Source organism: Xiphophorus couchianus, chromosome 10, assembly GCF_001444195.1.
Source record: "Xiphophorus couchianus chromosome 10, X_couchianus-1.0, whole genome shotgun sequence".
Taxonomy (NCBI): Eukaryota; Metazoa; Chordata; class Actinopteri; order Cyprinodontiformes; family Poeciliidae; genus Xiphophorus; species Xiphophorus couchianus.
In genome coordinates, this window is record NC_040237.1 from 13,059,728 (window position 1) to 13,071,801 (window position 12,074).

Sequence of the window (12,074 nt, forward strand, 5' to 3'; positions counted from 1 at the left end):
ACTGAAAACAAAAAATTATGCTGCAAGTTTCATTAAAAACACATGTTTAACAACACGCATCTAGTGGTTTTGAAGTTTGCTTTTTAATAAAACAAAATAAATAAATGAGAAGAATTATAAACTGTAATTCCAGTATATAAATAAACTCATACAACACACCATACAATATAGATGTATTAACAACAGACATCACCATGGATGCATAGATGTTCCGTCATGTTTGCGGTTCCCATCATGTTTCCGTGTGTTCACACACACAGGCCCGCCACTTCCGTCTCTACAGTCAGGAGGTGGTGGAGATCGGCCACGGCGTCTCCTTCCTGCTGCTGCTGCCCCCTGCTGACGACGTCTGCTCCGCCCCCGGGCAGTCCAACCCCTACGCCCCTCTGTCGGGGTTCCTGCACCTCCCGCTGCAGATGTTTGAGCTCGGTAACTACACACACTGTTTCCCTCTCTGCAGCACGCAGAGCCCGACATCTCACACACACACACACACACACCCACACGCAGGCTCTGGTCAGATTGAAAGAACCGGTAGTTCGGAGGGAACTTTGCAACTCACCAGCTTCCCAAAACATTTAGAAAGAACTAAAACCAAGGCCACATCACAAACTGCTGCTTTAGTGCAATTTTCCTAATTTGTCATTTTTGCAGTCCTGTTTCCTATTCCTGTCTACTGGACACGGGTCAGGACTGCATGCAGTAATCTCTTCTCCACAGTCATTTCTATCGTCGTGGTGAAATATGCATGGACTTGAAGAGAAAGGCAGCAGATGTCGCTCTAAAATCTCTTCCGATCTTTTTATGAATCATTTTTACTTTTGCACTCTGCTTATCAAACAAGAGATCCTTTGAACATCTCGTCTTCAGTGGGACTGTCCCGACATCTCTGGAACGATTTGCAGCATCTCTCAGGACGTTTGGATAATAAATCAGATGATGTAGTAGAGGCTTTAAACCTTTCTGGCCTTAAATTTTAAAAAAAGTCAAAAGCAAACTGAAAAATAAGTCGTTTTTCATTAATACCAAAAGTTAGAGGCTGAATCTGCATCACTGGGGGTGTGTGTGTGTGTGTGTGTGTGTGTGTGTGTGTGTGTGTGTGTGTGTGTGTGTGTGTGTGTGTGTGTGTGTGCTGGTCTGCTTGTATAGAGAGAGCATATTGTGCAGTGCGTGCGGGTGTTATTACCACGTTCATGTGCGTGCATGTGTGTGTGTGTTTGGGGGGTCAGCAGAGAGGCCGTCCTGCTGGAGCCTGCAGGCTGATTTAGTGCTTCTGCTGCTACAAACACAGCTTGGTCTGTCCTCAACCCATGGAGTGGGTCCAACGCCGCTGAAAACCACGTCGTCCACGACGGACGGAGCCGTCTGCAGGACGCTCACTTTATCTGTTACTGATCAGTTTAATCATGGCGATCAGCTCCGACTGCATGCTGCTCAAGAGAATAGGCTCAGAATAATGATGGTAATAAGGCGGTTGGCCATTTCATTAATCCTAGAGACAGTTAAAGATTTTATTTTATTTTATTTTTTTCATTTATTTTGCTGGGTATATTGTTTGTTTTTGGGCAGCAATGGCATTCCAAAAAAGCATCTAAGTTGAGCAGGAAGCATTTGAGTTTATGCTCAAGGGCTGCAGGATAGGCAGTGACCAGGAACCTTCATCAAAAATACATCGTATGGAGCTGTGGTAGTGCCAAAAAGAAAAAATCTTTTTTTTTTTTTTTTTGTAAAATGTGCGTGGTTTTTTTTTGTTCAATAAAATGAAAATGTGTTATAATTTTTCTTTTTTTTTTACACTAGATTTCCAAAACATACACTTCAAATATAGCAATTTCTTATTATGATTGGATATAAAATAAGTGTGGGTATTTCAGGGGGGGAAAAAAAGCTATTTTAGACATGTAAAACTAAGTTAATTAAGAAAAAGCACAATTAATCCCCCAGTATATAAATGATGCCTTAATGATGCTTAAGGACAAAACCGTCACAAAAAAAAAAACCTTTCCATAAAACTGGGATCTTTCAGTCTGGAGAGTTTTCTGGATTTTTTTTTTCTTTTAATAAAAAGCGTTTTGTTTTTTTTAGTCCAATCCAGATCAACTGAGCTCACCTCTGTGCTCCCGCCTCTGTTTCCCATCTCAGTTCACTTCTGCACCTACAAAGAAAAGTTCATCGGTCTCTACTGCCGCCTGTCCTCCGTTCTGGACGTGGACGCCCTGATTACCCAGCAAGCACTGCGGGAGGCCATCACGGATGGCGAGTTGACGAGCGCCAGATCCCGACATCAGCTCATCCTGGACTACATCCAGGTGAGAAAACCCTCCACCTCCTTTCCAACGGCTAAAACGTTTTTTTTCTAAGCTTTTCAGGAAGCGACTCTCTGTGGTGAACATCTGCAGAGACAACAGGAAGCGTAAATAAACTTTTGGGGGTTTTTTCCCATGTGCTCGTAAAAGCAGAAGCATTTTTGAAATGTCAAATTGTTTCTGCCGTAGAATTTCATCCGATAAACGGCGAGTATTTTTCTCCTCATTTGAAGATTCTGACCGAGGAGCTGCCCGCCACTAATGGAGGCCGACCACAAAACCTCCGCAGTGCTCTCCAAACACAGAGCGAGTGACACCATCTGTCTGCTTTCTGTAAGGCTTGGGAAAAAAATGGACTCTGACCACAGAGAAGCTGGGATAAATAACACGAATCGCAGCGCAGGGGGAGCCGCTCTGTGCCGACAGAGTTCAGATTCAACAAATCAAACTGAAAAACTGTTTCAGAGGCCAGTGTGAGCAGAAGTACTGCTAAAGGGCATCGCTGTATATATATAAAAAATAAGACCCAGACAAGTTTAAAATATTAAATTACAAGTTAAGATTTGAAAAAATCTCACTATTCTAACTAGCTTTAAAGTGGGTTTCTGTGGAGTATTTATTAGCGGTCTGTATCTTACCTGCAGAAGACCAAAGTCTTGTTTGTTTTATCAGAGTTTGTAGAAATAAAATGTACCGTATTTTCCGCACTCTAAGGCGCACCACATTATAAGGCGCACCTTCAATGAATGGCCTATTTTAAAACTTTTTTCATATATAAGGCACACCGCATTATAAGGTGCATAGAATAGACGCTACAGTAGAGGCTGGGGTTACGTTATGCATCCATTAGATGGAGCTGCGCTAAAGGGAATGTCAACAAAATAGTCAGATAGGTCAGTCAAACTTTATTAATAATTACAAACCAGCGTTCTGAAAACTCCGTTCATTCCCAAAATGAATAAACAGCTGTTGCTTCCTCCACTTCCGCACCATTGATCCGTTCATGTTAAATTCTCTCGCTGCTGCTCTATTCCCGTGTTCTACTGTGTGACTGATCGCCTTGAGCTTAAACTCTGCGTCGTAAGCGTCTCTCTTAATAGGAGCCATTTTGGGGTCTTTACACAAAACCCAGCGTGCACCATGCGCTTCTTCTTCTACGGGGGAAAATGAAGTCGGTGGCTGCTTACCGTAGTTGCGAGACCTGTTGTTGCTCAATATTGGTCCATATATAAGGCGCACCGGATCATAAGGCGCACTGTCGGCTTTTGAGAAAATTGAAGGTTTTTAGGTGCGCCTTATAGAGCGGAAAATACGGTAATTCTGGAAAACGCGACAGAGCCAACTTGTAAACAACCAAAATATTTTATACAGTCGATACAAACCTAAAACACGTTTTTCAAAAGGTTGTTGGTTAGTTGCCGTGTAACTCACCTCACCTGCGCTGAGGCTGCTGGTGATATGAATCCTCCTGATTAGCTCAGATTATCTTTTTCTGCAAAAAAAAAGGAAAAGCCTTGGCCAGATTGGGGCTCCACAGCACAATTCAGTAATTAAGCAGCTCACAGAGAGTACAACTTCATTCAACTTCGATTCTGATCCTGTGAAATGTTCTGAAACTTTTTGATTCAAATCACCTTGAATATACATCAAACAAAAAATATTTTTGCCAACTATCTCCCAGTGTATCTCCGGCTTTTTGGGGATTCTCTTTTCCAGGATGAAATATTTTTCACAAAGTGACCATTTAAAGCTGAAGTTTTTATGCCCGTTTTTATGCCCGTTTCTGTATTCCTGTTTGGTGAAGAGTGATGCTGCGGCCCCACCATCCCTATGCTGAAAAGGATGAAATTTCCATAGAAACTAACCCCTCCCTCAGCAAGAGTCTTACGTTACTCAGCAGCTTCTTCTTTCTTGAATTAATGCGGTTTCTTAATCCTTTTCTACATTAATGTGTAAAGTTGAACTCCTCCGACGGAGACAGAAACCAAAAAGTCTGCGAGAGCTGCTGAAGCTGCAGAGCGACAATTGAAACCTCAGCAGATCTGCGGTTTAAATCACGAAGCTGCTGTCAGTTTAATCTGCTGCAGATGGAAACTTAAAGACTTCCACGGCTCCACGGTTTTCTTCCCGAGCTGCAAGAAACTTTTTTCATCCGTGGTGGAATCTCCAGGAAATCTCTTGTTTGTTGTCATCCCACTGCAGCCAGTCGGCGTTTCAGCAGAACAGAAGGCCAAGAAGATCAAACGGTGCTGGCGCTGGAGCTGCAGCGCTCAAAGAGGTCCAATATCTGACGGACAGATGCAGAACCATCTCAAACCAAAACCAGGAATAACGCAGTGCATAATGAAAGAGGCAAAAATGATCAAAAAGACAGAAAATGTGATCAATTATGTAAAAATAGTTATTAAAATGAAATGACTGCGAAAAAAAACAAAACAATTTTAAAGCAAAACCAACTTAGAAAAAGGTTACAAAAATCTTTTTGAACAAATTCTTTTTAAATAACACATAAAAACCAAGAAAAAAAGCTTTTACAAGAGTTTTAAAAAAGTATGAAAAGACACTACATACTAAATAATCCATCCAACATCTGAGCTTTCGATCGGTTGCTTTTCCAGAACCACATTGTCTCGGTCGGATTCTCCGAATTTCCTACTGAGGCTAACCAAAACGACGTGATTAGACTGTGAGGGAGAGTCGGAGAATAATTTTATATTTTTAACATGACAATGTTACAAATGATCTAATCCACATGGAGCAGTTGTGTGTTGTCCTTAAACATCCAGCCTCTTCTACAAAGGAGCTTCTTCATGTTTTTTGGAGGTCTTTTATCCTGTGACTCCTAGTCCGTTTTAGTTCTTTCCCATCACTCTGTTTTGGGACCATAGTCATAAGTCATAGAAGAAACACTTTTAGTGAAAATCAAACCTAGAACATCGGTACAAGTGCCTCGAATGTTGTTGTGGACAGAACCTAGTCCAACTACAGTATTTGCAAATATCCTTAATCTCAAGACATTGTTTGGTACATAGAAATAAAAATACCATTTTGAGTAATAATTTCATGATTAATAATCACAAACCTATCATGGGATCTCAGTTCTTCTGGCAGGAAGGAACAACTTGGACTCAAAAACTATTTTTTCAGCTTTTTCTGTCAGAGGAAATAGAGACACAAAGCAAAAAAAGAAAAGACTTTCTGAAAATAATGTAGTCTAAAGCAAGGGCATTTTTAACCCAGATACAAGAAACCTGGAATTGACTTCTCAAATCTCCAAAGACCTGACCTTTTCAGTGGATGAGGTCAAACAATGTTCAGTTACTTCAGTGTATTCAACCCAGAACATCTTGCTGATGCCGACACATTCTGTCCTCACGCAATCCAGTAATCTGCCCAGGTTGATTTTTATCAAGAAATGGTACCACAACGGAGTTCACACCGCATTCAGAGGCAGAGAACCAGGGACAGTCGTCAATGTTCATTAACCATCATAGCATGGAATTTACTTTTTTTGCGGGATTCTGACACTACACACAGCAACGGAACAGGTAAAGGAAAAAGATCTACGTACTTCCTAAACCCAATTTGGACTCACGGTTTTGGAATCTGCTTGCTTTTTGTCCTTAAAGAGTTATCCTCCAGGTTAACTTAGTCTGGTCACTTTCTACGCAGACCATGGTCATTCACTTGGATAGGTTTGGTCAGTGGGAGCTTTTTAGATAAATCAATGCTTGTAATTAAGACAGCTGATGCATGGGGTGCTGTGGTGGCGCAGGGGCAAGGCATGACCCACGTTGGGGCCTTGGTCCTTGTAGCGGTGGTCGTGGGTTCGATTCCCGGCCTGGCGACGTTTGCCGCATGTCTTCCCCCTCTCTGATTACCCTGTTTCCTGCCAAACTACTTTCAGGTGAAGGCCACTAGAGCCAGCAAAACCTTTTTAAAAAAAAAAAAAAAAAAAAGACAGCTGATGCATTTTCTTTGTTCCAGACAGAGAAGTGTTGGAAGGGTTCATTGTCCCACCAGCACTACGAATGCACAGTACCAACTGTCAAGCATAGTGATAAAGGGATCGTGATTCGAGCCAGTTTTCCAGTCAGAAGACTTCTGCACCTTGCTTCTATTGAGCTTATTATGAACTCTTCTTTATACAACAGTATTCCAAAGTCACAGTCAATCTCTGGATAGTTTGGCGTGTGTTATATTAAGTCCAGGATGTTCCCCAGTATCCTACTTGCTTGTCTTTTCGTCTCTGCAGCAGCTGGATGAGATGCGGCGTGACCTCCGCTGGATAACAGACGCCCTGCAGTATGCGCGCTACAAGCAACCCCGTGGCGGTGTACTCATCACCTGTCTGGTGGACGCCAGTGCTTCAGAGAGCGATTCTGGACAGCAGAAGACTGACTCCACCTCCTCCACAATGGACTACATGCCTACACCCTCCCCATCGCCGGAGCTCCGGCAGAGGAAGGCCATCAGTGGTACGTATGAAGATTTTCCTCTTAAAAGCAGACTCAAAGCACCTTCAGAGATTTTACCCTCACGTTTGTCTGACAGACTCTCTGCTCGGCTCAGATGAGGACGGCTCCTCCGAGGTGTTCCTGCCCACCGACAGCGACTATGACTCCAGTGATGCCCTGAGCCCCCGCGAACTGGATCTGCTCTACTCCCCAGCTTCAGATCTGTCCCAGCAGGTCTTGCACTCGCTAGGTGGAAGCGCCCCCGACGTCCTGCAGATCCATGAACTCAGGTAACGTTAAACACTTCTGAAAGGCCAAGGGTAATTCAGACACCAAAATTTTCTACTCCAGTCTCAAAAGATGAGGGATGCTCTGATCCCTGATCAGAAAATATACTGGCTTTACTTTCCTCAGAAAAAGGGGAAGTGCCCCTGTAGTTTGATTCCATCCATCCATTTTCTTCTGCTTATCCTGGATCCGGTCACAGAAGTAGCAGGATAAGCCGAGTGGCCCAGACTTACCTCACCTTTAATCTGATTTCTTTCTTTCTCAGGTACAGTATTTGCCCACCGACAGACCTCCCTGTCTCCACTCCCAGGAAGGATCCTCTCCTACCTACCTCCACTTCTCCATCTGCAGATCTCTCCCTCCCCACCTCGCCTAACCCGCCATCTCGCTGCAGAACCCTGTCTACATCTCCCTCCCTTCCCTTGTCCCCCAGGTTCTACAAAGATCTCCCCCTATCTTTCCCCCTGTCCCCGGCTCTGTCCGACACCACCAAGACTTTTGAGGGCCTCTCACTTACTAAGGAGGGCCCAGCCCCTCTGAGGGGTCTTGCCAATCCACCGGCCAAACGCAAACTGCTCTCTAGGAGCCACCGGGGGCAATATTTCAGCGGGCCCCAGCGCTGGCTTCGGGGCCACAGTGGGGAGAGTCTCACTGGGTCTTTGTCAGAGGGCGTTTACACCAGGCAACTGGATGCCGACTTAACTCCACTGGGGGACCCAGCCTCACCACAGGGCCACACCTACGTAAGCCACGCCTCCTGCGTCCTGGAGAGTCGTAAAGCCCGTCACCGGGAACCGCGGCCCCACGTTCGCAGGATCTTTGTGGAGCCCTGCAAGGACGCGTCGCCGAGTCGGGAGGAGGAGACTGTAACGACTGCGGGAGTGTCAGTGGTTGTAGCACAGGCAGAGTCTGGAGAGGAGGGGGAGGAGCCAGAGGGCGCCACTGCCCAGGAAGTGGACTCAGACGACCAGACAAACGCGCAGGTCTCAGAGATTCTCAGCAGCACACTGTAGAGAGAAAACGCGTTGTTGGATAACGTACGTTACATGGCCACTGTTAAAGCCACTGCAAACGACTGAGTCGTACATGTTTTTACCTCATGAGACCAACAGTCCTTGCGTCCAGCAAGGACTCGCATCCTCTCCTTCAGTGTCACGTCACAGCGGAAAGCTGCAACAAAACCTTCAACCAGTTTATAGCTTATTGTATTAAATCTAAAGGTCAGAGGCTCACTGTATACACTCCCATCAAAATCAGCTCAGATGGGATCTTTAAACCCCTCTATCGAAGGTTCCTCACAGGCCTTTGTGCAAACAAATCCAGTTATTAGAGGCACATTCAAGTAAGCAACAAATGAAATAGTGAAACTACAAAGACCCCTAAGACGTGGGAAGGAGAATTTTCCACATCTTGACATCAAAGTTTGTGCTTTAACAGAAATCAGTGACCAATAATGATCCATTGGTGCTAATTCTGAATGAATCCAAATAATTCAAACAGTTTCAGGCTATAAAGTAAAACTTAGTTTGTGGATAGCCGTCAGGTTTTCCTTTGATGGGAAACCAGTTCAGAAGATAGTAGATCAGTTTATCCTTGCATAAACACTTTCAATTATAGCATTCCATTAGATTCCCGGCCATTCCATTGATTTCTGGTCAACATTTCAAACAAAGATCACGTCACGATCAGGTTAACAGCTATTTATGCTTTTTGCTCATACGACAAATCCTAATTGCAGAGGGACAGCAGTGCAATTAGCTCTGCATGATGTTTTAGCTCTTCTGGGTGTTGCATCATTAAAAAATAGCATCACGATGACTGGCGAACAACTTTGTCGTTTACTGCTAGCTTGTCGCAGTCCTGTTAGCTGCACGTAAAACCAAGCAAAGCATTTAAACAGATGCATCCCTCTTCGGATTCACTGCCAAATTTTCTTCAGTGGTGTTTAGGCAGCAAATGTAAAAGAATAACATACTTCAGAGAGAAATCTAAAAGACTTCAATCCTGTTACATGTTTTGTTTGACCTAAATGGTTTCCTGAAATTGGGGCATGAAATAAAGTTTAAGCACATACTCTTCAAGACCTTGAGGACTGTGGGGGAACCTTGTTCGCAGTGTTTGTTCTGATGGTTTGTCGGCTACTCTGTGGATGTTTCTAATGCGAAGCAGAGTCGTCATTCAGCAGAACAGCCTGAGTACGAACTTCTTCTTTCCACAAGAACGTGTGTGATACACTGAAACTATCGTCCTCGAAGCTGAACTCACTGACTCAAAAAGCAACCCTCCCCCCGGTTACCAGATTGATTTCAAGTTGCTGGTTCAACTCCACCATGCCTCAGAACCAATGGCATCGACTGTTACCGATAATAATCAATGCAACCAAGAACCCAGATCGCTGCACCCCCTTCAGGACGTTTGCATTGTGACCCTTCAGGCCACCCAGGAGAAGAACTGGAGAAAAAAAAAAAGAAGAAAGAAGACGACATTTCCCCCAGTTCAGTTTATTTGTAAAGATTCCAGTATTTCTGGTGGCTCTCCCCCAACCGCCGTCCTCAGCATGAACTGAATGTAGGTTTTGATCCGTTTGTGACGATTCAATCAGTTGTTCTGAGCTGCTCGGATGTTTCAGTTAAAATTGGAAAAGAGAAAAAAAAAATAGAAAGGAACAAATCTATGTGTATATATTCTTACAAACAGATCGAACACCAGAGTCTTTATCACATGAAGTATTTTTTTATTCCTAAACCTAAAGATGGAATGTGGCCTGAGCTGTATTTTTGTCAGCATGATGTAGACCGTAGTCTTTGTTTTATTGGACTGACGCTTTGTGTCCGGTTTGTGCCTCGTTCGGGTCCGGCACGGTGACTTGCGCGATGCGCTCTGATCCTTCCGGTCCTTGTTCTGCTTTACACTTGATTACTGTAGTGTTTGCTGTTCTTTTTTTTTCCCCCCCGTTTTTCATTTTTTTATTTTTGTAAACCAAAGTGAACCAAATCCTGCACCCGTTTTTTTTTTTTTTTCTCGTAATGTTCCGTAAGTGATTACATGTGGACCTGCCGGAACATGCACACGTTCTCAACATGTATGCACAGTATTTTAAATCAGCGTTTTTCTAAAGTTTGCACATTCTGATCATGGAATAAAAGCTAATTGAATATTTGATGCAACAGGGCATTAACTGTGGCAGCTTCTGTTATTCTGAAGGCTGGTTCCCGGAGGGGTCGACGACGGAGACGTATGAAGTATTAACTTGTGAGTTTGGTAATGTTTGAATGTGTTATTAGTGAAGTGTCAGAGTTCAGCTTTACAACCAGACATGCACTAAATGTATTTACTTGTTTCTGCTGCAGGTGTCTGTACTTTTTTGGCATCTATCAGTTTTTGCTGAAATTAAGAAAAAAAAAAAAACTATAAAATAAAAACATGGTGCAGTTGTACTCTGTGTTTTAGAGAAGCTAAATATCAGCCAAGTCTCCAAAAACCTGCATGCCCATTTGTTTGTTATATTGAAATATGCTTTAAATATTCATTTTTAAAATGCTAAAAGAGAGTAACAAGATTATTTTCTTGTTGATAATCCAGATTTTTGCCTTCCATTGGCACCACCTGCCACCAGCCTGGAGGTATTTTTGAATTTGGGGTTAAAAATCTTTGCTCTATCAATTAATTAAAACTGCTGTTAGCCTGGATCGGTTCTAATTGTTTAGTTAAAACCGATCCACACTAATGGTGGTTTAAAGACTATAATCTGTTGGATTAGCTCCAACTAAAGCAGATCGAAGCATTGAAAAGGATTATAAGATGCGTAGTCGCTCTTATCGATTTGGTTTACAGTTGATGTCGCTGTAATTCTGGTTTTATATTCTGCATGTAATACCTTTTAATTCAGTTGTGATGTTACCTTCTTTACCAGCTCGGGATTAAGATTCAGGGTGGGACAAACATTTAATTGATGCTAAAAGGAAATTTATTTTTATATAAATCGCATGATGACTGACTGCAGAAATTCCACCAAAATACAAAAAAATAATCATGCTGACAGTTTTGTAGACCAACAATATTGTTAATACTGCAATGATAAGCAGTTACTTTTTTTTTTTTTTGTAAAACTTCTTTAGTAGAAATCTTGACTGTAAATTGGTAATGGTGACAAAGTTTTCCTAATGGTGTAAAAACATAACTGAGCCAAAAGCTGGCTTTTGGTAGGATGTCATTGTTTATCCAACATCTTCCTTGAGTGAGACACATACACATGTGTACACACAGAAAAGGATAATCCACTTATGCCTCTTAAAAAAAAAAAGCTGACCCTAATGAGAACAGATAAGAAGTTTTAAAAAAAAACCCTAAACCTGCCAGTAATCTGTAAAACATAGCTGTTTCATGAGGGACGGGCAGCAGTCAGACTCCGCACCGTTTCCGGTTGCTTTTGGGGGAAAGTGCGAAACTTCTGGAATCTCACACAGCTGCTGGAATCTCGTCCACTTCGGAGCATTCGACAGCACCGGTCCAAACCACAGGAACGCTGCTGAGGCGCAGCCAGAAACAATCGTTCACTTTCACGAGTAGGAAATGTTTTTCTGGTCCCGACCCTCTAGGATCCAGCAAAGACTGAGGCAGACCATCAGATCTGAAATCAGCTGAATCTTCACAGTTTTGGAAAGAAGAAAAATGTATTGCCATGATTTTATTTTATTTTTTTTGTATGGATGTCTGTTACAGCAGATTTAACATTTAAACACATTGCATAAGTATAAATATGGAAATATGTGTTACATTTTTTTCTACACTATAAAAATACAAAATCTTAGCAAGTATTTATGGTCTATAGATCCTAGTGAAAATATTTTTAGTAAAGCATCAAGCAGGACAAGTAACTTTTCAGCAAGCTATGAGCGCTTATTTTAGTTAGAATATTTCCTTAATATTGATTTTTTTTAAAGTGCAAGGTATTTCACTTATAACAAGACATTTTTCCAGGGTCGCTGAGGGCAAAGTGGGCAGATTTGACAATCTGTTTGAT

The 12,074-nt window shown here is 42.6% G+C and overlaps 1 protein-coding gene across 5 annotated transcripts in view; it reads left to right on the forward strand.

Annotated features, from left to right (window-relative positions):
* The window catches only part of ankfn1a (ankyrin repeat and fibronectin type III domain containing 1a), a 103,612-nt gene extending 93,167 nt beyond the window's left edge, over positions 1 to 10,445 (forward strand). For 4 of the 5 annotated variants that reach the window (XM_028029692.1, XM_028029693.1, XM_028029690.1 and 1 more), the window contains 5 exons: positions 261 to 429; positions 2,143 to 2,309; positions 6,562 to 6,784; positions 6,861 to 7,053; positions 7,317 to 10,445. In XM_028029692.1, coding sequence (XP_027885493.1) covers positions 261 to 429; positions 2,143 to 2,309; positions 6,562 to 6,784; positions 6,861 to 7,053; positions 7,317 to 8,064 — 1,500 coding nt within the window. In that variant the 3' untranslated portion in view covers positions 8,065 to 10,445. The remainder of the gene's footprint in view (positions 1 to 260; positions 430 to 2,142; positions 2,310 to 6,561; positions 6,785 to 6,860; positions 7,054 to 7,316) is intronic. The other variant, XM_028029691.1, reaches the window with a different exon arrangement.
* The last annotated feature ends 1,629 nt before the right edge of the window (positions 10,446 to 12,074 follow it).